General features: G+C 40.3%; 2 protein-coding genes across 5 annotated transcripts in view; one reads left to right on the forward strand and one right to left on the reverse strand.

The window, feature by feature from the left end:
- CTNNA2 (catenin alpha 2) overlaps nt 1–25,574 on the forward strand; it is a 536,393-nt gene that overhangs the window by 365,264 nt on the left and 145,555 nt on the right. Inside the window, exon 1 of one of the 4 annotated variants that reach the window (XM_075420291.1) lies at nt 7,114–7,210. The exons of the other annotated variants lie outside the window; for them this stretch is intronic. The gene's annotated coding sequence lies outside the window, so the exon portion shown is untranslated. Of the gene's footprint in view, nt 1–7,113; nt 7,211–25,574 lie in introns of those variants that run through there. 4 annotated transcript variants of the gene reach the window in all.
- LRRTM1 (leucine rich repeat transmembrane neuronal 1) lies at nt 508–7,054 on the reverse strand. Its single transcript, XM_009934735.2, has one exon. The coding sequence runs from the start codon at nt 6,135–6,137 to the stop codon at nt 4,572–4,574; it is 1,566 nt and encodes a 521-aa protein (XP_009933037.1). The 5' UTR covers nt 6,138–7,054; the 3' UTR covers nt 508–4,571.

Genomic DNA, 25,574 nt, shown 5'->3' on the forward strand with positions numbered 1-25,574 from the left:
TATCCTCCTTTCCAGAAGCTGTTTCATCCCTGCTTGCTCGGTTCTTAAAACTGCTTTCTCCACCCACCTATAGTCTTGGTCTTTCATCTGTGCTGGTCCTTTGCATTTACCCTCTTTAAAAAATAAAAGGGAGCCAGCAACAGCCTGGTTTAGTTGTTGTTACTCCAATCTTTTCTCTCATCTTCTGTCTGTTCTTCATTTCTTTTGTTATTATTACCATTATTATTATTATAACGCTAGAAAGAAGCTTCATAATTAAATACTCCTGCTTATTTGCCATTCTGAATACCACTGGAGAAGCTGGGGGACGGGGAGGGATGTTCAGAGCATCCTTTTGCTACTAATGCACAATGAGACACATGTAACAAACAAATCTAGCCCATCTCAAAAGCAAATGAGGGGCTTTTTATCAGAACCAAAGAAAAATGATCAACTAGGCTCATTTCAAGTGCTGTGCAATGCCTTATCCATAAAAACATACAGACGGTATTAAAGCATACGAAAATATCTGTAAGTGTCATTAATGATCCTCCTCTGGCACACGTGTGCAAGGCAGCCGTGAACCAGGCGTGGGACTGCATCTTCAGAGCGGTACAGAGCATCCAGCTATCGCTGTGCAGACGGAGGTACAGGTCATCCCCTTGGTCTAACCCCCTGCAGCACTCGTACAGCGTGGTAAAGGAGGGAATTTGCAGCTTGAACACAGAATTTCTTTGTATTTTATATATTCAGGCCAGAAACAGAATGTGGTACATTAGCATTGATTCTGTGGTTTCATATCACTTTTTTTTTTTTTCTTTTTATAAGTAGTACACAAAGGAAGGGAAAAAGACAGAAAGGAAAATAAATCATCCCTTATATACATTCAAAGCATACACAGCAACAGTTCCTTCATCCCTGGGTGTGCTGTGAGTGTGTATTGATGTTAGCAGCAAGAGATTGCATATTAGAGATCTGTAACACTGCTGGAGCTAACCATTCGCAAAAAAGGTAGTGCTTTTACTTGCCTTTCACCCTGTCTTGTATGTTCAAAGACACTTCAATAAGAAGAAAACAAATTACCTAATTATAAAAGGGAGATTAGTACTGTTAAGTGGAACATTAAAAGGGTCATATTTAAAATATTTTCATTCCTCTGATATTCCCCAAGCATCTCCTGGACAAAAAACTGTCATAACTAACCCCAAAAGCATCTCCTTTTTTTTTTTCCTTTTTTTTTTGGGGGGGGAGCCATTTCATAAGCCGGAATCAGGGCATCAAAAGAGAGGGAATAACATATTTCTGGACAGTTGGAGAACATGATATTTGGAAGAAAGAGTTAGGGAAAAGTTGTCCCTGCAGTTGCTGTAAATGCAGTACAAAGATAATAACTCCCATATATACCAATGCAAGCAGCCTGGAGCAGGATGAATAACTGCGTTTGCAATAGCTAGATTGAAATGAAATACTTGCTCCTTTATTTCTTTACACTTCATATATTTTTCATGTAAACTTTCAGACTAGATGTGGGCACCCTGTGAAGTCCCTTCGTGCCACGTAATTGCAGTGACACCCCTCTTTCCACTGGCAGATATTCAGAGGGTATCGAGATCTCCAGATATCCTCTGGAGATCGTTAGGAGGTTGTCTCTAGAATATATTAGCCTTAGAAAAGACTTCTGCGTGAAGAGTTTGAGATATCTCATTTTCTGAAGTTGAAGAAGTGCTGTGCTCTATATGGGGGATCCATCCATCATCCTGCTAAGGGTGGCAAGCCATTGGTGGTCATTACCTGTCTTCAGGAGAAATGGCAACAGGCAATAGCGAAATCAGCTCTCACTTAGGAAATCACTGCACCTTTAAAGAGAAATGTTCGGCTCAGTTTACTTGAGCTGCCAATGCAAGATGCGTGAAGCACAGAGGTGAATAAATTCCAAAGGAGGAACTGCTCGCGTCTTTGCAAACGTAGCTTGAGGTTGCTAACACCAATAAACAGCAGGAATAATTCCAGAGGGGTGCAGTCACTGGTGTGTTTAAAATACAACCCACAAATATGCTAAAAATACATAGAAATACAACCACGGGATGACTGTCGGTATAAGTCTTGTATCAGATTTACAGGGGCAGGGCTGTGACTTAACCAATACATTTCCTTATAGCAGCAGGGGGTCACTATAGGGATAAAGCTAATTCATATTTTTTTTGCTTTTACCATACATAGACAATATTTTAACAGTCTTGGTTGGTTTTGGAAGCTTCCTGGCAACCAGTTGTAATCAGTGCTGCTGGCTGCAGTGCTGCATGTTGATTTGAGGAGTGTATAACCTAGTCCAAAGTAAGGGAGGCAATATTTCACTGTTCAAATCCCTGTTGATTTCAGAGAAGTGTTCAATGGGGAAAACACACATAGTTTGGCCCTCGGTTAGCATGACATAAAGTATTTTCTCCTAAAATAGGATCAGACACCCAAAGAGACAAGGGGCTCCGTACCTCCTCTCTGCCCTCACCGTTAGGTTCGCACATGGACATTCAACCCCTCGGGTCACTTGGGAGTTTCAGGATGCATCAGGCCCTTGTGGGTTTGAGGCATCGAAACAGAAATGGGCATTTGTTTAGAGAGAGAAAAGCCTAGTTTTAACAGTACTAGCTTGTTTCAAAGCTGTGGATGAATTTTCAGGGGCTTTAATAAAAAAGCTGTTGATTTGAATTGGATTTCTTATGAAAAAAGTGCTCTCACAATACATATTCTCATTGCTTTCACACATGACTTTATAGTATCCCTAATTAAAATTTTAGTTAAGACACTATCGTCATATTCAATATGAAACAGGTTGAGACATATCAAATAGAGGAAAATGAGCTCTGACTCCTTAAAAATAGTGTCAGTCAGAAAACAATACAAAATTCACTCTTTTTGTTTAAAATTAATGGCTCAAACCTTCTGTGCAGGAAAACAAATTGGTTTATTCTGTGCCTGTTCTCTGCTTTATAAGTCTGCCGTAGCCTTTTAAGAGCAGGTGGCACTTTGATGCTATAAAAAATAAAAACTCTGTGTTAAATGAAAGTATATGTTAGATTTTTGATTTTTTCCTCTATTGGTGGTAACCTAAGCATAGAGAATTACACACAAAGCATAGAAATGTTACCCAATTCATTATCCGTAACATTTTATTAGCATGTAAAGCTGTATGAAGAAAATTTCAAGATGCTCTGCCTGATGTTATAAAACTGCCTCATCTTCATTAGTATGAGAGGAGTTGTTGAAAAGATCAATCAGTAGATTGTTCACGTACTGGAATAAAAAATCCAAAATACAAGGAAAGGAAGCCTTTATTTAAGGGCAGTCAGATAAAACAGCCGTGTGGTTCTACATTATTAAATCACTGCTTATATCCATCGATTCCACTTATCAGTCATTAGTGAGGAGATTTGAGAGTTGTCTTGTTGGTGAAGGCTGGTGGTGAAAGTAAGGGACACGAGACAGTCTTTGCTAGCAGTTTACTACAGGACCCAGCAGTGTGCTCTAAGAACTCTCTGTCTTACTCTGACAGTGTTACAGCCAAGGTTTTACCCTTTAAAGACACCCAGGTTTCACCACCGAGAACTGAATAGCTTTTGCTCTGCTCCATTCACCGTGGCACCACAGTGCACAAAGCAAGGGTTGCTATGCTCTTAGCGTATCTCAAAACGAGCAGAAGAGTGGGAAACACTTGTCAAAGCCCTGACATTTAGATTTGCTTTTTTGTTTTAAAGAAAATGATGATGAGCGTTTCTTTTGGCAGTGTTTCGGTTGTTTGGGGTTTGTTTGTTGTTTTTCCTTTTTAGTGAGACTCTGCAACATGATCAGTTTTGATACAAAATGCTTTTTAGGGGTTAAGGTGCAGTTTTTATGGATCTTACAGCAATTAACAGGTGAGCAGTACTTAAAAATGCTCAGAAATCCCTGTCGCAGGGACACGGTGAAAAGTTTTCCCTTTCTGAGGGGCCCTGGCTCCTTGCTGTACTGACATCCAGTTACAGGTAGCACATTAACAAAAAATAATTCTAGTGCCATGCTTCGTATCTTCAGTAACATGATGTAAGTGAATGCGTGCTAATTACAACATGAAGCCATCTGGTTAATTTTAAGCTTTCTATTTTATGTGGCTTCTTTGCTCCTAGACTTTCCTTTTGACACTCAGTTTGAAGAGAAAAAGAGGTTAAACTGTTTCATTTTGTATACAGGGAACAATTCATGTAATATACACCAGTCTGTAAAAACTGTAAATGCTATTTTTTTTTATTTTAAACAGTTTTCTTAGTTTACAAAAGATCAATAATTGGTACCTTTTTACACTCTCGGATTCCTGAATATTGACAGATCTTCAAAGGGAGTATTAGCATATGAAATCTTAAGATTGACTGTCCTGAAGGTTTTTAAGACACGATAAAGCTAAAATATCAAGTCTTTTAGACAACCCCTCTTAACAATTTCGACAGAGGAGCGTGTCAGAAATCACCAGCAAAGCACAGCAATCCCCCCCCCCGACCCCGTGCCACTGTCTGCCTGCACGCTGTTATTTGGTTGCACACTGCTTAAATCCCCAAGGAAAATCACACCTCGCATTCCCTCGCTGGCTGCTGGTGACAGGAACAAGATCCGTACTCATTAATGATCACCAGGGCTCCCTCAATGTGGTTGGGTTTGTAATCAACGTAATACTCCTGGGCTGACATGGCAGCCATTTGATGCATGGTCTGTTTTTGCTTCTGCTTTCTGCGTTGTGTTACAAAGCACTGTCTTAGATGCCTTAAGCTGGCTGGAAAGCACTTCCAGGAGACGTACAACACTAAAACCACAATGAGGAAGGAAAAAATCAGTGCCATGGTCCCCGTCACCACTTTGTGGATCTGAACGGCGTTCTCCGAGTTCTCGCCGGGCATGGTCACGGTTATGGCGTATGTCGTGCGGTCCCCTTCGCTGTCCTGCACGTCGTACGTGGCGGTGGCGGAGCCGTAGCTGAACGTTTGGTCACTGTTGTTCGTTACTGGGGAGAGGGTGTTAACGCTCGTTGGGTCCGCCACGTCTTCACACAAGTGAAAAGCGTACACCGCATCCAAAACATCCTCGCCCTGCGCGTACTCAGGGGTGGCACAGAGCAGGTTGCTGTCGTAGCGTCCCTTGAAGTTGCTCAACCAGGAGGCCAGGGCACAAACGTTGCGGCTGCAGTCCCAGGCGTTCGCGGAAAGGCTGATGCTAGTGAGGGACTTCCAGGAGTCGAGGACTCGGGAGTCAATGTAGGTCAACCGGTTGGAGTCCAGCTGCAGGGATTTGAGGTGAGGTACACTTTCGAAAACGTGAGGTTCGATGTATTCGATTTCGTTGCCGGAGAGATCCATTTTCTCAAGTTGCCATATCCAGTCCAAAGTGTTGACGACAATGGTAACTTTATTCCTTCGCAAGCAGAGGGAGTGCAGGGAGATGAGCCTGGGAAAATGGGCTAAATTCACCTTCACCAAGTCATTGTGCTCGAGGTGCAGCTCAGTGAGCTTGAACAAGCCTGCGAAAGAGTTTCGAGCCAGGCTCTTTAGCTGATTGTATCCTATGTCTAGAAACTTCAGGCTGCGACAGTCCTGAAAAATTCTCACTGGCACGAACTTGATGGCGTTCGACCGCATGTGCAAAGTTGTCAGTTTTCTCAGCCCGTGGAACAGGTCCGGCTCCAAAGACTGTAGGTTGTTGTACGATAAATCCACACTGCGCAAGTTTGGCATGGGTCGGAAAGTGGCGTTGGGCAGTTGGGTTATTTTGTTGGAACTCAGGGTGAGCTCTTTAACTCGCCGCAATTTTTGAAAGGCATTCCCCTCCACTGAGCAAATGTGATTGTGATCCAGATAGAGCCACGTGAGCTGCATTAACCCTGTGAACTGTCCATCATGCAGCTCTGAAAGGCTGTTGTACCGCAGAGACAAGCCCATCATGCCCGACAGGTTGCGAGGCATCTCTGTGAGATTCAGTGATTCACAGTACAAAAGCCTGCCCTCACACCGACATAGCTGTGGACACCCACTATTCACGGCTGGAAGCATTTTAGAAAAGATACCCAGCGTACACAATATCAACCCCGGGGGCTTCCTCAGCAGCCAGTTTAAACAGAGACCGATAAGAAGGAAATCCATTAGCAAGAATATTTCCAAATATGCTGGAGAATGTCCATTGAATCTTTTCAAATTCTACATCATATTTTATTTAAGGGAAAAAGAACAAAACAAAGCCAGAAAACCAAAGCAAAACAGCAAACAGAACAAACACAGAGGCAAATATTTCACTTTACAGCATGCAGGAGCTGTGCAGCATTAAAGTTCACAGACATTCAAAGGCAAAATGATAGTGATTTTGTTCATGTTAAATGCTGCAGCAAAGGAAAAAAAAAAATCTTTCTTCATGAAAGAATTTAATTAAAAAGTGTCTTACCCACCCTTTTCCAGAGAGTGACAACCTCCATTCAGTTGCTTCCTTTGTGTTTGGACTAATTATATGCAGAGCTAAAAAAGACCCCTCTGTGCTACAAATTCAGTCCCTTTCAGTTTTGTGCAGGGCTGGCAAGCTCACAATGTCTCACTTCGCTTCTGCTCAACGAGCGCAAGGCTTGTCCAGCTAGCTTTTTAGCTGACTCCTAGGACCTGCAAGTTTCAGAACTATGTACATGAGCTTGATCTTCTCCTTCTCCCTCTGTCCTTTTCTCTGCAGTTAACACTGTGGCGTGAAAAAAACTCCAAACTCTTTACTAACGACTCCACAGGATTTGTCAATCTGTTTAATGTCCATCATTTGCAACGACCATTGACCGGCACAACCTTTACTCCAAGAGAGAGGTTACCATTCATTCACTGACCGGCTAAGGGTAGCTTTATTTCCCATTCTTTGTTCGCTTTGCTGGTTAGGTGACGCTTAGAGCAGAGAGAGACAGCGAGAATCCCTTCCCTTCGGCTGAGCAGTGTGTTGCTAGAGCATGCAGAGGCACCTAGTGTTCACTGAGTGTCGTAAGCTGCTCAGGATTGTACGCCTGCACTGTGCGGCTCGGGCATGGGCAGACTGGAAAGGGGTGGGCATAAAACCAATGTTCGAGCGAACCAGGAAAGTAATACACGCTCTTTTGATGAAATGGAAAAGACTTTAAGCCCGGCTCGCCATTTCGCGAACGGGCGCGCACACGCAGCCGCGCAAAGCGTCAAGAGCGAGGCAGTGCTAAGTGGGAATTAGGATTCTTTATTTTTTTTTTTTTAATTTTATTTTTTTGCTTTTGTTTAAAGTCTGAATTTATAAGCTATTAGCTGGGAGAGGGAGATACTTGATTTCTTGGTTTGGAAAGGAATGTGTAAACCAGTACCTTTGGATTGCTTTTTCTCTCTAATTCCGATGATGAGATTTGCCTTTTGGAGTCTTGGGGTGGGGGAGTTCGGGGGTTGGGGGGTGAGGGGGGGGGGGCGAATGTGGTTTTGTTCTGACATTGCCTAAATAGAGCATGATTTGAAATTCTGTGCATTCTTGCTCATAGAAATGCAGCCAGAGCTCTGCAAATAGGAATGTGTGGTTTCATATAAGCTTTAATTACATTTGGTCGTTTTCCATCCTGCAGATTTTGTATATGTTGAGCACATGCCTTTCCTACAGGCTTTTTTTTTTTTTCCTTCTTCTTTTTGCGGCATACGCTACGGCACACAAAACTGTAATTCTTGCAGCATAAAGATTACTGTGCTTTTGGAATAAGATCGCCGCGTAGGTTACTCTGATCGTGTCAGCAGCATGCAAAGCAGGGCTTTAAAACCCGAGCAGTCAGTAAGTTCAGCAGATTGAGCTGGTTTTTGTTCCGCACACCAAAAAAAACATCCTTGCCTGATAATTTGCAGTCCTCATTATCCATGGGCGATGCATTGGCAATGAGCTCTCTCTGTGATTTTTACTGACTGAAAAACAGACAATACTTCTGTCAGGGAAACGCTGGCCATCTTTTCCTCTTCTGAAAGAGAGCCGAAAGCCTGCGTGCTGGTGGACGCGATCGGAGCTGACAGCTCACGATTCTGCAGGAATTCTCTCTGAAGAAGTTTGACATGGAAATACAAGGATTGCGGAAGATCATGCGAATTTTGAGCCAACGTCGGTTGTGGAATGCTGGAGGCAGGGCCAAACCGTTACATTGGCTGTCTTTTTCACGACTGTAGTATTTTTTTAAAAAAAATCTCCTTTTGGAAGTATCTGTTGCAGAGCTCCGAAATCCTAGAGCTGGTCGCTGCGTTTGAGGGCGGCTGGCTGCTGTGAGCGTCTGCTGGTAGAGATCAGGGAATGCAGGCGTCTGATGCAGTGAAAGTTGTTTCACAGATGTCCTGGAAAACTTCAGCTCTCGTGCATGAAAATGCGTGAAGGAGATTCGTTGCAAATGTATTTGCCAAAAAAAGTCTTAAATAAATTACAAAGCTAAAACACTTTGGCTGCGGTTTCAGAGGCTGGGAATTGATGTGCTTTTATGCTCCCAGTTCAGTTTATTCACATTTTTCTGCTATTCACAGCCCTTGCATTTCAGTGGTCTCAAAGCAAAAATGTGATGCTTTAACAGCATATGAACCTCTGCTATGTTTTAGCACTCGAGCAGGAAAGCTGAACATGGTTTTCCTCTGCCAGGATCACGCTGTTTGGTTCCACGCAGGCTGTTTACGCGAGTGTCCACTGGTTGCAGCACACCTGAACTCTGTTTCTCAGTACACAAGAGCAGGAGGGAAAGCAGTGACAGAACCAAGAGAAAGAGCGCTGAAGCAGGAGAAGAGATTAAAAAACCCTTGTCCAAGAATATATTCCTGATTACATTTCTGAATATTTTGATGCAATTAGCAGGAAAAAAAAAAAACATTTAAAAAGGTGACTTGAACTTTGCAGATACTGAAAAAACATTCAAAGTGATGAAGTTGTATCCCTTAGAAGACATCCACCCTGTGAGTCTGCATGGGGTAGGTCTTGCTGCCTTCTCCCATACAACAATATGGGGAGAGATCTGCAACCGGAGCCGTAATAATTTCAACGATGTCTTCAAGGAAAGCTGACATGTTCTGCAAATCAGGTGATGACAATGATCACTTAGTTGCCAGCTAAATGATATGTATAAAGCGAAGGATTCCTCTCGCTGAGACGGAACTCCATGATACATCCCTGGGAAGAACTGAATACTTTTTTTCACTGCTGCTTCTTGCTATCACCTGGGATACAGCCTGGATCCTAACCAATCTGCCTGCTCCCACACGGGCACATAATCTATTCTCATTTGGTTTCCAGAGGTAGAAATTAGAGCAGACAGTATCAAACCTATATAGCATCAGCTGGAAGACTGACAACTAGAATTAGGGACCCAGAATTAATGGCCCTAAGCACACTGTCTCGCAGCTCTGCCAGAGGTTTATTGCAGGAGAGACTCTGCTCTTCTTTGTAAAAATTTGTTTGTTAGAATGAATCCAGGTAGTCTTAAAGTGAGAGACCTCAGCATACGTTTAAGGCAGTGGTGTTGAGGCAGAGTACTGACCAAATTCAAGAATAGTGGCGGGTGGATCCTAAATGACAAACTTGGGTGAATATATGACTCCGCTCTGAAATGCCTGTTGGGAATTTGGTTTTCTTCTATATTTTTGAATTGTACTTTTTTTTGCAGTAAAACTAGGAATCCACTTTGAACATGATTGTAGTGGAAAGGGCTTAATTTCCACTGTCTGAGCTGTTCTCACAGCCATACTGTGAAGTTTACACATTTTCTGAAGTTTCAAAGCCTCTGGCAAATCTCTATAAATTAGTGGATTTAAATTAGCTTTTTAAAATGTGCTATTATAAAACATTTTAAGAAGTGCAAACTAAGTTTTTATGTGTTTAAGGGAGATTGATTAAATCGATGTAAAGTAGGTTACAGAAGAACAACATGAGTAAAGTTTTAGAAAGTTTAGCTGAGAAGCCATTTCTTGGAGTCATGACAAGTGTAATTCACTGGCAACACCCTGCAGTGCTGGTCGACATTGTGGAGACTGAAAAAGGAAAACATTTTTCGATGTGTTTAGTCTACACATTTTTAATACTGTATTCAGTTTAATGTCAGATATCATTTAACTAGCCTCAGAATCATTTCATTCCCACTAATTCCTAGTAGTGAGTGCCATTACTCTGTGTGCCTGGATACCTAACCTGCCTGCGCCTGCAATCCGGTACTGATGGGGCTGGGACAGAGTAAATAAGATCAGAATCTAGCCACTGTTGTTCAACTATGCATAAGTACGTGTTTTAATATATTAACCAATAAACCACAGGAAAACAAAACTGTATTATATACTAAGTATATTTCTTCCTTCTGGTATTTTCTGAGTGGCTTCTATCAGTCTAATAAAAAGTGGGACTTTTAGTGGTAATTTTAATTTTCTTTCATGAATGGACAGACTCAAACCTTGATCTTACATGGTAGTCTTTAATTTTTGAGTGCATTGAACCATGTCATTTTGCATAAAGCAAACACTTAAAACCAGAAAAAGGAAGAAAAAGACGTGACTCCAAGTAAAGCAAATTAAATCTGTTATTTGTCTGGTATTTATGTCTCAGTCATCCCTGACATTTGGCTGGCTGTCCTTTCTGTATAGAATTTGGGGTTTCAGCTGATAAGAAGTCCATCACCTACATAACATATCTCTTTTAGTAAATATAAAAATGCAATATATTATGTAGGCTTTTGACCAAAATATTCCTGGCGACTCCAGATGACAAAGTGATAACTACTGTTAAATTCTTATAGTGAAGAAGAGACACACTGGATTTGTTAATACCTTTAAATAATAGATATTCTTATGTAAATCACCTTATTTTTTTTGCCAATGTGATAAACACTTTTCTCCATCATTGCAGTCGTTTATTCTTATCATCAGTCACATTCAATAGCAGGTAGACATGTAGAGCTCTAGAAAGTCAGTGACAAAAGAGACCTATGTGCAGAATTGTCAACGCAGTGTAGAAATGTCAATTTTTGGGGAAATATATCAGTGGTATGGTGAAGTGTTTCTCTCCTCCATTCATTACTGATAGATTACGTGAATAAGCTAAAGGGTTACTGACTCTCTTAAGTAGCTGTGAAATTACCTATGGATTTCTGGATGTGCTGTCAAAGTTCTAGAGAGTGTTATTGGTTCTGAATATCCAGGTATAATGGAAAAATGACTTGTGTTACAAGTAAAAGCTATAGTTTTGTGGTCAATCAACACATTGCTGAAGATCATGTGGCATCCTGGTTAAGTAAAGACCAGTATGTTATGGTCAGGTTACCAGGTTGTTGGAACTCGTGGTTTATAGGGAAAGTGGAAATTTAAACCTTGTTTTTCAATTAACTCTTGCTAATTTATATCTCTAAAAATGTCTTGGGAAGTCTTCGAGGAAACAAGTGTAGAGTGCAATGATTAGCAATTGTAGAAGCTTTAGTTAGTCAGATTTAATTGGAAATCAATTAGTTCTACCTTCAGAAATGCTAAGCTAGACGTTCCAGAAGGGTTTGTCTCAAGACCTTCCCAAGCGTTTCTGGAGGTGGTAGCAAATGAACTGTAACTGATTTCCAATTAGCTTAAAAGCAAAGAGGGCCACAGCTTATCCATACACTGGAATACATCTCCTTTGCCCTTTTCTTCTGTTGATAGTTCACCTGTAAGGATTATTTTTGAATAAACTATAGTGCTAAATGGTCTTTTATTTGTGTTTTAAGACTCCTTTTCACTGAAAGGATTCTTTTTTACGTGGATGTAGCTAATCCACGATGGCTATTGACACCATTGCATCTCATGTTGGTTGGTTTATCTTGGTGTATTTACTCAGATAAATTAGAAAAAAAAAAAAGTTAAAAAGAATTAAAAAGTTATTCTCCTGAATAACTTGTGGTGCTCAGAAAGCTGGCAAATCCCAGCTGGGGACACGGCCATAACCATGCCAACAGACTCCTGCTGTGGAGAAGTCATTGGTGTTGCATTGGGATAGCCTTCTTGATGCAAAACTGTTCACTCTGTGTATCAATGACAGAACTTCAGTGGCAGTGAACACTTTTCAGACTTTCAAGGTGCAGGAAGTAGAGAGAATCAAGAGGAATTTATGAAATCAATCATTAAAAGCTGGGATAAACAAGTTAAAAGCTGTTCCTGGCAGTCTCCTGGAAAGGCTTTTTACAAATGGATGAACTGCTCTTGCAAAATTTTCCCAGAGCAGAAAGTCTGTTCTTCTCAGTATTAGACAATCGGTTGTTCTTAATCTGTTTCTTTTGCTCCTTTCCAGAAGTTTTAAAGCACAATCAGAAAAGATAGCAAACCTTATGCTGGCCTTTGTAGCTACATTATTTCAAGAAATGTAGGTTGGTGGTAAAGTCAGTGCTAAACTAGTATTTTAAAATCAAATAAAGATTTTTATTGAATTCTCTTCCATCACAGAGGGTACCATTTGAATTGACTCCGAAGGGAGTTTTACAGGGAAGCTCTGCTTTTGGATAAGGTTACCTGGAAATTGTAGAATTTTAGGTATTCTTAGATCTGACTCCTGGAATTACTGAAGACCTGAGCGATGTGAGCTAGACTGTAGCAGAGCGCCTGTAGCAAACAGGCAATCGAATCTTGGGCAGACTAGGTTATTCTCAGTCATGTGTGCTTCTTGGTGTATTTTGGCAGAGGGAGAAGGCAGGATTTTTATGTTTCCGTCCTTCTACTCAGATAATATCCATAATCTGAAGGGAAAATGCAGGATGAAATGTGTTGAAATTGTGGTTGGTTGTGTACTGCATCTTAGTGGGAGATTAGAGGGAATCTGAATCATGAGCTCGTACACAACAGTAATAATACAGAAAACAGGCTGAAGACTCACATTTCAGATAGAAGTCATTGCGATTTTTGCAAACTTAAAGAAGATGGTTTGTTGACTACCTGAAATATTTATGGCTTCATTACGTATTATTTGCGGCTGATGTAATGTCTAAGAGCAATAATCACAGGTCAGGAGTCTCGGAAGGACATATTTAAAGGCACAGCAAAAGATAGTCATGCCTTCTAAAAAAAGAGAATAACCTGACCTTTTTTTTAAAAAACAACTTAAAAATACTGAGGCAATACTGAACGGTTTCATACGGTGAGGGTGGTTTGTGTGTGATGTATGTGTAAGCTTAGAAACCCAGCTTTGCTCAACAGCTATTTCAGTTTTGTGAGATCCAATAACAGTCTTTGAACTGTGCCTTCCTGAATCTTGTGTAGTTTTATTTCAATATATTTTTGTGTCTGCGCTAAAGACTTTTTGTGTATTATACAGAAGAAATGTACAATGTAATCAAAGCTTTGTGTTGCTCCTTTACACTCAAGAAATGTATAGAAAAGTAGAGTAAATGCTAATAGCATATCCAAAGATACTGAATTTACCTGCAAAGCTATAGAAGGCATTTACAAACCACATTTTCAACATACATACAATAATATGAATGGAAATTATCGTCACATTATGTATGTTTTTAAAGATGAAACAGCATTTGGGGGACAAATAGCAACAAAGCTGTAGGGTTTCTTTCAGATACGTTTCAGAATCGTATTTTCTCTCCTCCTTTAATTATGAATTTTTAATATTCATGTAAAATGAAGACCTTATTGTTTCTTAAGACTCGGTTTATATTTTAAATGGGTGGAAAGATGCATAATCAACTCAAAAAGACAAGAAAAGATCAGCCTGTTTTTCGAGATGTAGGACATTTTACTGTGTGTTTTGAATTCTAGAGACCATTTTTAAAGAACACTTGGCTTACTTCTGCTCTTTTTTTGTAGTGCAAATTAATTATAATTTGACAAGAGAGTGCTTGATTTTCTTCTTCAGATTTGGTGTAGAGCCAAGCTTTATTAGTTAGAGCCTCTAAATCAAAATCAAAGGTCAGTATCTGTGAAATGCTTGTGGCTCAAGATATATTGTAGTTCTTTCCCCATTATTCAGAGATTTTTGTCTATGAAAAGGTGTTTATGTATCTAAGTACATACTGGATGTTTCATGCATGGCTGTGGAAGAGTGACAATTTTTCATGGTTATGTCGGTAATGTTCCTAACAGCAGTCCTAAAGACGTGGGCAACCACTGGTGTGAAACTCTTGAGTTACACACCTCTTTGGGGTGGTCTGTGAACGCTGGCTGAGGGTTCATGTCCCACGGCAAGTTGTACCCAGTGATTCCCCTTCTGCTCCCAGCCCTGAAGATGATGAGCAGAGAAGCTGCTCCCAAATCTCCCCCAGTATCATCCTTTAGCCCCCAGAATCTGTACTGGCACCTCCATGTAAATGCGCTCAGCGGGGGCCTATCTGGGGAATCAGCAGGTAGGGGACAAAAGGCAGTTTAGCAAGCTACAATGGTTATTGCCTAATGCACCAACAGTGAATGGCAAATGGGCATCATTTAAGTACTTAAAAAACTGAAACTAGCAGTGTCTGAGCAGAGAGGCATTAAAAATACCTAGCTTAAAAACAAAAAAAAATTAATCCTGGAAGCAGTACTATGTGTCTTCATCCTCACTTTGCTTCTTCTAAATTTTTTTTTTTTTTTTTTTTTCTTTTTCTGTGCTCTTGTTCTCCCTACATTGAAGGTTTTTTTCTGTTTCCAGCTCTCAATTTCAGGGATTGTCTCTTCCTATGTCCCTGTGTAATACCCAGCATGGCAGGACTCCCTTTTGCTGTGTTCTAATGAATACAATAATAATCAACACAGCTTGGATGTTGGAGGCAGTAATTGTTGGACAAGAATTAGTGACTTACAATTGTCCCAGATGTGTAATCTATGCAACTGAGGCTTGATCACATTGTCTTTCTGCAGCTTCTTTTGTTAGCTGGGCTTGGACCACGCGCTGACATTAGGTCAGCAGGTCACTTCTAGCTGTTTTCATGGCCTCACATTAGGTCAGCAGAAGGCACTTCTAGCTGTTCTCATGGCCATGAGGGCCATGAAGTCAACAAGCATCAGAAGACGTGGAAGATGTGGTGGGAAAAAGCTTCCCTAGTGCCAGAGGGATGAGGTTGTGAGTTATTTGCTTCTTTACCTTCTGCCCAAAGAAAATTATGTTGACAGCAGTTAACAAGGCAGTTATTGGAAAAAAACCCCTTTGATACATGCTGCTTTTTCTTGATCCTCAGTCTGCCGGACCATGGAGCCTGTCAGATGCATCCTCAGCATTGTAAAGTAACACTGACCTTGGAATGCTTCCCTGAAACACAGAATCACAGAATAGTAGGGGTTGGAAGGGACCTCTGTGGGTCATCTAGTCCAACCCTCCTGCCGAAGCAGGGTCACCTACAGCAGGCTGCACAGGACCTTGTCCAGGTGGGTCTTGAATATCTCCAGAGAAGGAGACTCCACAACCTCCCTGGGCAGCCTGTTCCAGTGCTCCGTCACCCTCAGAGGGAAGAAGTTCTTCCTCATGTTCAGACGGAACTTCCTGTGCCTCAGTTTGTGCCCATTGCCCCTTGTCCTGTCACTGGGCACCACCTTCTCTTCTTCAGGCTGAACAATTCACATTCAGCTCCGAGTCTTTTGAGATGTGTTCTCTGACTTTCTGGATTTGCTGGCACCATTCTATCCATTAAATACTGATGAGATTTAAGAAATCCAAGAGACCAAATAATGCTATCATCTGTTCCCTACTTATCTTAATAATATTGCCAGTAATATTCCAATATATCAGTTCTAGGATATTCTATACCTAGCCTGACGCATGAAAAATAGGGACAGTATGCTTTTTTGTTTCAGAGGCAGATCAAAACCAGTTTATTTATTGATTAGATTTTGCTATATTGCCTAGAGATGAGGGTAAAAAGAGAATTAGCTACTTTCAAGGACTGTTAGAGAAATACATCATTTTTCATAATGCTTGATGAATTGGATGAATTGCTTACAGTACTTGTTTTACTTAAAACTGCAATTAAAGATTGCCCTCTAGACAGAAGAAAAACGTGATAAAAATGTGACTTGAAACTGGGCAGAAAAATTTTTAAAGCCCTTTGGGATTAACTCCAGTAATTATTCAATCTGACATTTTCCAGAGAAATAACCCTTATGTATGAACTCCATTAGTCATAATAACATAGCTCACGTGTCAGATACTTCTGTCCAGTCACTTCATACTCTGCATTTAACATGAGACTAATAAACATCTTCACTAAATTTGAGAAAATATTAAGCTGCTTTCAAAAAATCCCAGGGCAGGTATACAGATTTTAACTAGGTCTTGGTCTTGTGAGGTGGGACAGGTTGTGCTCGTGTCTACAAATGCACTGAATGTCCAGGCTGTAGCTGTCATCAGCATCGTGTCTCCTGCTAGTTTTGTGTAATTTAATTCAGAGCACTCTAAGGACTTTTTTCCTTGCTTTCCTTCTCTGAACTGCCCTGGAGAGGTCTGGTTTGTCTGTCTATCGTGTCATAAACACTTATTTTGTTAATTTGCTTATGTAAATAATTGGTCTTTTATAAGACCTATATGCGGGGAATAAAAACTCTGCTTTCGATCATCTACAGATGTAAGAGGGAATATTTTTGCTTGCATATGAACTTATTATATCTTATTGGAACTGCACAGTGAATATTGAGTAGCTGCCTTTGTTGATAAGCAACTCTAAGAAGATTTCTGTTATGTTTGTTGGTGTTTCATCAACTGAAGATATTGCGTAGTATCGCATGTTAAAAAGTGGTTGTTTAAAAATGCAGCGATGATTAGATGCTCATACTTGAAGAATTTATCATTCTCTCCTTTTCAGATTCTGACACTGTTTAGTGATTTTGAAGCTGGAAAGGGGAATTATCTGTGTTCTGATGAGAAGTGATAAATAAAATCTTTTGCTGAATGCAGATAAAAGGCATAGGCAAATGAAATGATTGTTTTAACACGGCCTCCCACTTCTCAAAAGAGAAGTGTGGAGAATAATTCCTCATTTCTGGAGATTTCCTTTAAGGTTTGTTTTGCTTTGTTTGTTTTTTTTTTTAGTTATGGAGCAATATACGATGTACCTAGACTGTTACTGTGACTAATGCTTTCAGTTCAGGATTTGTGCATGTCAGTTGTCATTCTTTGCGCACTCCAGTAGATGGCAACTCCAGTCTTCTTGACATTTAATCTCCATTCAGACTAGAAATATTTTCTATGCCCACCCCCCCACCCTCCCGCATCTCGTCTGTAGAAATGGCGAAGAGTTTCACAGAAACGTGATCCAATTTTACTTTTGTTGAAATCACCACGTAGTATCTGATTTGAACTCAAATGGTACCGAAAAGCAAAAGAAAAGTGGTCTGTAAGCTCCAGTCCTCCTGGATCATAAAGCACACACTGATTCCCCCATAATTTCTAAAAATATTTTAGGAGTTTTCATAAAAAGGATTAGTACCCAAACCTTCTTTTTATGTGAAGTAAACGTATGAGTTCGCTGCAAATACAGCATGCTGGCTGTAAGTTTGGTGCTTTGACTGCAAAGCGTGTAGTCCATACCTCCCCATCGTTAACATGGAAGTATTTATTTTTGCTATGCATGGTAAATACTTGATCAGATTGTTTAAAAGTGCAAATGGTATTTCTTTGTGAATTTGATAATGATGTACCTAGGTGCAGCTTGTCTTGAGTGAGGGCCAGACTGGGAGCAGGGGTTTACTGCGCCGTATTAGACATGAGAATATTCTCAGATTCCCCCTTTTGTTCTTTGTGGGTTTATTCCGTCCCATCAATTGTATTACCAAAGCATCAATGCAGAGGAGTCTATTTCTCCGCTTTGCTTCACTGACTTTCACAACTTAAATACTTGCCTGTAGAATTTGAAGACATAAGACAAAGCATCTCTCTGTGAATGAATGCCAAGCACCAACAACAGGCACAAACGGTTGGGATTGTTCTGCCTGGACTGGAGACTAATGATCATAACAGTCACACAAGGGATCCTTTCTCTATCTCTCTCTATCAAGACGGTAGTTGAATTTTCAGATCACTTCCACCGTGTCTAGCAAGGTTTTATTTTACGATTGATGGTTAAAAAAGGGCACAGTGAGGAAGAGTTATTTTTTTTTTTTTTTTAATTAAACACAGATCTAACTCTGGAAGAATACACACTGCTTATCAGGTTTTGTTATTGTTGTTTACCAACTTCATCCATACAGAGCTGTCAGTAATTGCATGAGAAACTTCCAAACTGCCAGTCTGTAGCATCAGTGATGCCATTTGATACTAGGTCTTATGGTCACAGACAGATGCAAACATTCATTGTGGAAAATGAACTGCAAAAAGTTCTAAAGCAGAGCAATGTTTAAGGCCAGATTTAGATGTTCAAACTTTTATTGGTTTAGTAAAATCCTTGGTTTTCAACCCAGACTTGATTATTCTGCGGGCATTTTTACTTCACAGAAATAGTATTAAAATAAATTATGGTCATATAGGACAAGCAGAATATTGGTCCATTTAAGCCTGACTGATTTTTATGTAACAAATTAGAGAGCAAGGTAATTAAATCTCTTTTGGATGCCTGTTTCATCTCTGGAAAGAATCCCAAGAACCTCAGAAAACTGACTTTCGGGTTATATACAGGTCCTGGGTCTATTGCAGCTAAGTGGCTTGTTTCTCATTATCGCATTTAGTGCTACGGAAACTACTCCACCAGAGTCTTTATTAAAACTTGCTTAAGGCTAGCATTTTCCCCTGGGTCAATAATGACTTTAGAGGAATGGATGTAGAAGCTAGATTTGTTCTAGCTACTGGAATGAGTTATGTCTCATCGGGGGCCTCAGGCTAATATTTCAAATTCGCCGCCAGGCACTTCATCAAAAATTCTGTTCCAGTATTGAAAAGACCTTGTGCTCCTATTAGTAAATGCAGAGCACACATTTGATGATCTTCCCCCATACCCAAACTATATGGCTATATACTTTTCTCCAATAAAAACCATTGAATTGCCGCACACATCAGTGAAGAATGCCATTTAGAAATGCATCCTGAAGATCTCAAGCATTGGGGAGATGGCTGCCAGTTACTTCTGGTTAAATTATGGTGTGCGAACAAAGCATCAAGCTAACTTCTGTGATGCTCCTACTCGTAAAAGCCATTAAAAATCTACAGCCTATTTTCCTGGTATTTATAAGAGGGGTAGCATAGAAATACCATTTCCTCCTTCAAGTCCTTGCTCATAAGTAATCCAATCAAGATCAGCATTGCTTCTCCTGTGACTGCATGATAGAATCATAGAATGGTTTGGCTTGGAAGGGACCTTTAGAGGTCATCTAGCCCAACACCCCAGCAGTGAGCAGGGACATCTTCAACTGGATCAGGTTGCTCAGAGCCCCGTCCAACCTGGCCTTGAATGTTTCCAGGGATGGGGCATCGACCACCTTTCTGGACAACTTGTGCCGGGGCCTCACCACCCTCATCATAAAAAATTTATTTCTTAAAATTTCTATCCTACTTCTATGAGCACGTATTTCTGAAATATGCGGTTCCTCAAGAAGTAAAAAAATCTGTGTCTTTTTCTAGTTTGGAAAATCTGCTCATGTTGATGGCAAGATAAAATACTGACGTAGAAAACACGTTGGATTTATGATCCCAAAACAAATTGCTAGCTTTCCCATTACTGATCTGTTTTTTAAAAATGATCCTGTGAAGTTTACAAAATATAGCAATATAGAACCTTTTGTTCTCTTTCAGTGTTTTTACAGACTGAAGTATCTGTTGAAATGCAGAAGTGTTTGATATTAAAAAGAGATCGCTAATGGATAATAGGCAGACAGGTGTTTGGCTTTTCTTTTTGCTTGTCAAGGACAAAGCCTTCCAGCACATTACTTGGATAGCTCAGATGCATATTCACATTCTCATCTTATTTTTTCTTGCTGACTGGATTTTGCAAGAGTGCTATGTTCAGAGATTTCAAATTCAACATTACCTAAAAGGTGCCATTAAGGTCTGAATCAAACGGTGAATGTTACAATGGATATTGCACTTGAACTGCTATGTCTGTAGCCTAATATTAAATATAAATAATTGTTTTTGTATATACAGTGAAATTTTCTGTGTAACTATTTCCATTGTTTATTTCTAGCCTAACAACTGCAGAAACTGAAAAAAATTCCTCTCTTTTTGCTATATGCCATACACCGCACTCCTTACTTTTCATTCCAAAGTAGATTTTCCAGATGTTTCTCTACAAAATAGAATAGACTGGTTGAGCAACTACAGCAGACTATAAAACTATATTTACTATCTTACTATGCGTTTATTCTATATTGGAATTTTAGAGAATACCATTTTAGACCACATCATGGCATATCTAGTTGAGTAAATTCTGTGTATAGGTAAGTTTTTCTTGACAGTTTATAAGACTGTAACAATATTTCACATAGCAGGAAGAAAAAGACACCTTCATATGAAATTTGTAATCCAGTCAGCTTAATCAAAATACCAAGAAACAGAAAAAATATGTATAGGCACAGTACATATGATCCAGTTTTTTAGGTTGTATTTAATCCCTAGAAGGGAAATGCAGAGTTTTGGTCAAGGTATAAGACATCAGTTTTTGCGTGAACTTTTTCTGTTTAGTTTCGGCTTGAAAAGGTAGTAGTCCAAGACGACAGTGGAGCTTATTTCAGCCTCTCAGCTTTGTTGTTTCGTAGATGTCTTTTTAAAATATTTGAAGTCAGACTTCAGTGTTGATTTTTTAAAATATGGAGAATAGGCAGAATTTAAGAACACGTGTTCTGAGCTTTTAAAGATCCTCAAAAGCTGAAGTGGATTCTCCCCAAAATCATGGGACGTGGATGTCTGAAGCACATTTAAAGCTTTGAGTCTCAGCCCCGACAGTATTTTGGAGCCTCCTTACAAATAATCTTTTACATGGAGGTTCCCATCTAACCCAGTCTTCTTAAAGAAATGTAAACCACTATCAATAACAGTTAAAAAGCCCTTCTGCTCTGCTTAACATGATGCTTTCAGTTGGTTATAGCTGGGCAAATCATTGCGACATAAACCTTCTTAGTTCATAGAAATGCAATGGATTTAAGAAGTCACCTAGTCCTTCTTTGTGCTCTAAGGCAGTACTAGTTTTTTTCATTTCTGACACAACAACTCCACCCATAAACTCCAGAACTGAAGAGTTCCCAAGGAAATCTATTCCATTGCTTCACCTTTGAAATTCGGAGACATTAACAAGCCCAAAGTGTTCGAGCTTTTACTGTTGGTGGAGTTCTTTGCTGATCTTTGCTAACTGCTTTTGATCTCTCTGCATCCGTTCTGAATGGTCCACATTTTCTTGATACACAGTGCCAAAAAATAAATCCCACGGTATTTGAGCTGAGACCTTGCCAGTTCGGAGAGCAGCGTCTCCCTGACTGCAGCGGGGTTGTTCTGCCTGAGAAGAGTGCTTGCCTTTTCCACAGCTGGGTGACACTGGTGACTCCTGTTCCACCCCCGGAGCCTTTTCTGCAGATTTTCTGCATAGCTACTACTCACTCTGTGTTTTACAGCTGGTTATTCCCAACTGAGTGAATATCTTGCACGTGACCCTGTCAGATAGCCTTTCTCTTTCTTTTTTTTCCTTTTTTGAGGACACAAGTGCAATTTGTCAGAATCATTTTGAATTTTTATTCTGCCCTCCAGAGTACTTTCAATGCTTCTCATCTTGGTGTCACCTCCAAATTTAATAAGCGTATTCCATGTTCTATCACCTAGGTCATTAATGACAATATGAAACATTGATGGACCCAGAAAAGACCTTTCTGTGTTTTTTCTGAGTGATTCAAAGAATTTCTTTTAGGTAGCAAACTCATTATATGGCATGGATAATTTTATTTTATTAATGAAACTGTGTGACAGAAGGAAGTATCCACATCTGACAGTGATGATGGAAGAAGAACTCACCTACACTGAGATTTCTTTTTTGCCTCTCAGTTGTTGTCTGAGCTGAAGTTCTGTGACTGTTTCATTACCATCTAAAGCTCACAGGCAGGACAGTGGAAGAACAAAACAGATTTTCGCCTTTGCACCCTAGGGCTGAGCTGGGCATTTAGAGTCCTGTAGTGAGAAAGAAAGAGTGTTTAGGTAACATTCACAAGCAGTGTAAGACATACTTCATTCCTCTGCCTGCCCAGAAGGGTTGCAGAGTAGGCATAAGCTCTACCATGTCAATAAGGAAACCTCCAAGGACTCACAATAAAGGGGATTTTCTTCCTATTCACTCTGATCTCATGGATGCTTGCACAACTGCAGCCCCCATCTTCGCCATTTCAATTGTGTAACAGCCTTTTCCATAAGGCTCAATGATGCTCAGCATTCACTTAAATGCACGAATCAGTGCTGAATTATGTATTTTCTTAACTTTTATTTTAATATTTTCAATGTTCTACCATGGAAATGGACACACCTCCTCATTTCTAGCTGTAAAGTCTCCGTGAGACAACAGAGTACATTCACATCTCCTGTCTCTATGAGCTTGACATAACATTTGAATTACTGATTAGCTGCATTATGTGTAAAAAAATCTGGACAGAATCTACGCCCCTGAGGACTCTCGAAGGTGTTAACTGGTTCAGTGGAGTCCTGGAATATATTATATCCATTAAGTTACATGTTTATTTGCCTGCATTAGTCCATAACCCCTCAATGTCATCCCAGGTTGACAGTGACCATCATATAAGCAGAATATATTCAAGTAGGAGACTCTTTTAAAGTTTTGGTTTGCTGAGTTGAAATAAAGCTTCTGTTATTTTTTTCAGGAGTATTATTCTCTGGGGAATATACTAGAAGAGTTTTGGTTTGGTTTGTAGGGATGGCTATTTACAAGCCCACACACGCAGTCAATGATGAGCTGATATGATTTTTTTGTTATCTAAACAGGATTTTCATGAAACTTTGGCTCATGTGGAATAATCTGTTATATTATTAGTTTAAATTTATTTGATGCCTGTCCAGTACTGTAGACACTTCTAGCTATCTGAAATACTTCTTTAGCTTCCAGTACAATAGTATTTTTGCATTTCCAAATTTTTTCTTCATGTCATTTATCTTCAGAATACCTGTGTGAAATATTCCTGCTTATAAATAGAGAAGGCAGACAGAGACTAAACTAACATGAAAAAAATCACACAGGAATCCTGTACTGAAGCAGAGAATTTCTGCTTCAGAAGTCAGAAACTGGCACCCCAGGCCTCCAACCCTTTTCTTCTGTAGCTTGTTGCATAAAACACATCGTTCTCAGCTCAGGCCCACCTAGCGATTTGGTTTTCATGCCTACGAGGTTGTAATGCGTTAATGAGACATGTAAAGAAAAAAAACCAGCTTGTCCAGACCTGGCTTATTCTTTTTGTATTTCTCATTCTTTTGTATTTAACTTAGGTTTTGTTTCGTAGTAGCCTGCCTCTCAGAAGAGGTTGACTGTCACACATGAGCTGGTTCGCTGACTGTCCCGACACCCAGGCACTCCCATGCCCCATCTTGTCAGCCCGCGGTAGAGCAGATAAGTCATGCTGTCTTCTAGACACACCTTCCCACCATGGGGTCTGCAAAGGGCTGGCAGCAGATGGACTCAAAGCTGTTCTGTCCAATCCTTTTGACACCAGAGACTTAAAATCTCTATAGAAGTATTTTGCTGAATCATGTTGTGGCTTTTAAATGCTCTGTATAATATGAAATTTCCCACAGTGCAGCTTCAAAATCTGATGTCCCTTATTAAATCCCAGAATCACAGAATCACAGAATGTTCGGGGTTGGAAGGGACCTCTGTGGGTCATCTAGTCCAACCCCCTTATATGCTTAAGAGATTTTTTTTCCCAGTGTGGTAAAATCTGTCATCTCTATTACTGTGATTTTCTTTTTATTTCATCTTGCTGCTACTCCTCCCTGTAGGGTATGAGCCAATCCTACTGCTTTGCATTGGGGGTTGCAGTGGGAGATGACCACATGCTGATGGCCACACAGGCTTGAGATGGTCTTTTTTCTGCACCCGAGCATCACCTGCACAGAAGTATTTGCAGGAGCAATCCCAAAGGCAGATCCCGATGGTAATCCCAATGCCTTTGGGATTTGCATATCCCTTGAAACAGGTAATACAGAGGGTGTCTCGTGTAGCACTATGTCATGCGTGAGTGGCCTAGGAAAGGGAGGTAGGCCAGTTCCTGGATGGCAGCTGAAGATTTTCAGATGCATCGTGTCTCGTTGTACTTACTCGCTGTCACGAATTACATGTAAAGGAGCAAATCTCTGCACCGCATTTTGTTTACTTGGACCTCCCTGTGTCACAGACATGGAGAAAGCTTGGCTGAGAGGAGTTTTGCCACCACTGACTTCAAAAGGGACGTTTTACTCTGGAGACTAATGTGTACTTTGGGCATGAGCTTCCTTCCTTATGGGTTATGTGTTCCCTCCTCAGTGCTTTCTCTGTGCTCCCTTTTCTGTGTCCTGTATTTTTGATCCTAAATCGGGCAGCCCCAGAGACACTCCTGTTTCTGCCCAAAATGGAATCTCAGAGCTGGAACTGGACAAAACACCTGTAAACTGGAAATTTTAAGGCAGGCACCACTGACAACACTTGTAACCCTTTCTCCTTTTCTGCGAATCTCAGACATTCCTGTGGCCAGAATAAGCCCAAGCTGGTCAAAGCTCCCTTGGCCTTTGTGAGGAGCTGGGTTAAAGCGTGGCTTATAAATCGAGCATCAGAAATCACAGCTGGCTTTGAAAGGCAGGGAAGTAGGGGCCGACAATTTGTGAGATCGAGATTGTGAGTAATGAGAGAAGAGAGAAAATAGAGGCAGAATTGATTCAGGAGGATTTAAAGCAGAAAGCTATTGATATGGAGAAATACAATATTGGACAAAGGCAGGAAAAACCCCATAAATTTACAGGTACTGATAGTGTGAGAAAGTTGCAGGCATTTGATAGGACTGGTAGAAACTAATTTTGGAGACAAAAGTTAGACAAATATACATGTCTAATAATCTAGAGTTTGTGATCTCAGGAGAAAAATGTGTCCAGTATGACCAATTTATGAACTGTTGCTGGTACCTCAATATCTGCTGAAGCAATTCTGCAGTCTGCTATAGAGATACAAAGACCATACTCACTGGGTTTACTCACAGCAGAGAGGAATATAGCATATGGGTGATATAGTTTGACCTGCCTAGCATATGGACAAAACGGTATAATGTTAATTTGCTGCTACTTTGGTATGTTGCCTAATAATTTGAGATAGTTAAGTACGCAATTAAAATTAAAATCTGTGAATATAAAGATACTTCATAGCTTTGGAAGAAGGAAAAAAAAGAGGGTAGCAATAGTGAGGGAGTCTAATAGTGGAAATTTAAAATGACATTTAAATTAAATTCTTGCTTCTGTTTGTAAATGTGGCAGTGTTTAATGTGGTTTTGATCAGTGCAATATGCTATCCTTATATCAGCATAGAAAAGATATTTGTTGACAGTGCAGCCAGCAGCCAGCATCAGGTTCCTGTGGGTGGTGGGAGATGTCCCTTCATCACAAGCACTCGATTTAGGTGGGACAAATGAGTTAAATACAGGGCCGTGCCTGCAGAGGCAGAAAGCCAAGCTGAA

Source organism: Opisthocomus hoazin, chromosome 5 (genome assembly GCF_030867145.1).
Source record: "Opisthocomus hoazin isolate bOpiHoa1 chromosome 5, bOpiHoa1.hap1, whole genome shotgun sequence".
In the NCBI taxonomy this organism is placed as follows: Eukaryota; Metazoa; Chordata; class Aves; order Opisthocomiformes; family Opisthocomidae; genus Opisthocomus; species Opisthocomus hoazin.

What these genes read in the sequence shown, in the direction of transcription:
- LRRTM1 (XM_009934735.2), bottom strand. Translation starts at nt 6,137, where the DNA reads ATGGATTTCCTTCTTATCGGTCTCTGTTTAAACTGGCTGCTGAGGAAG.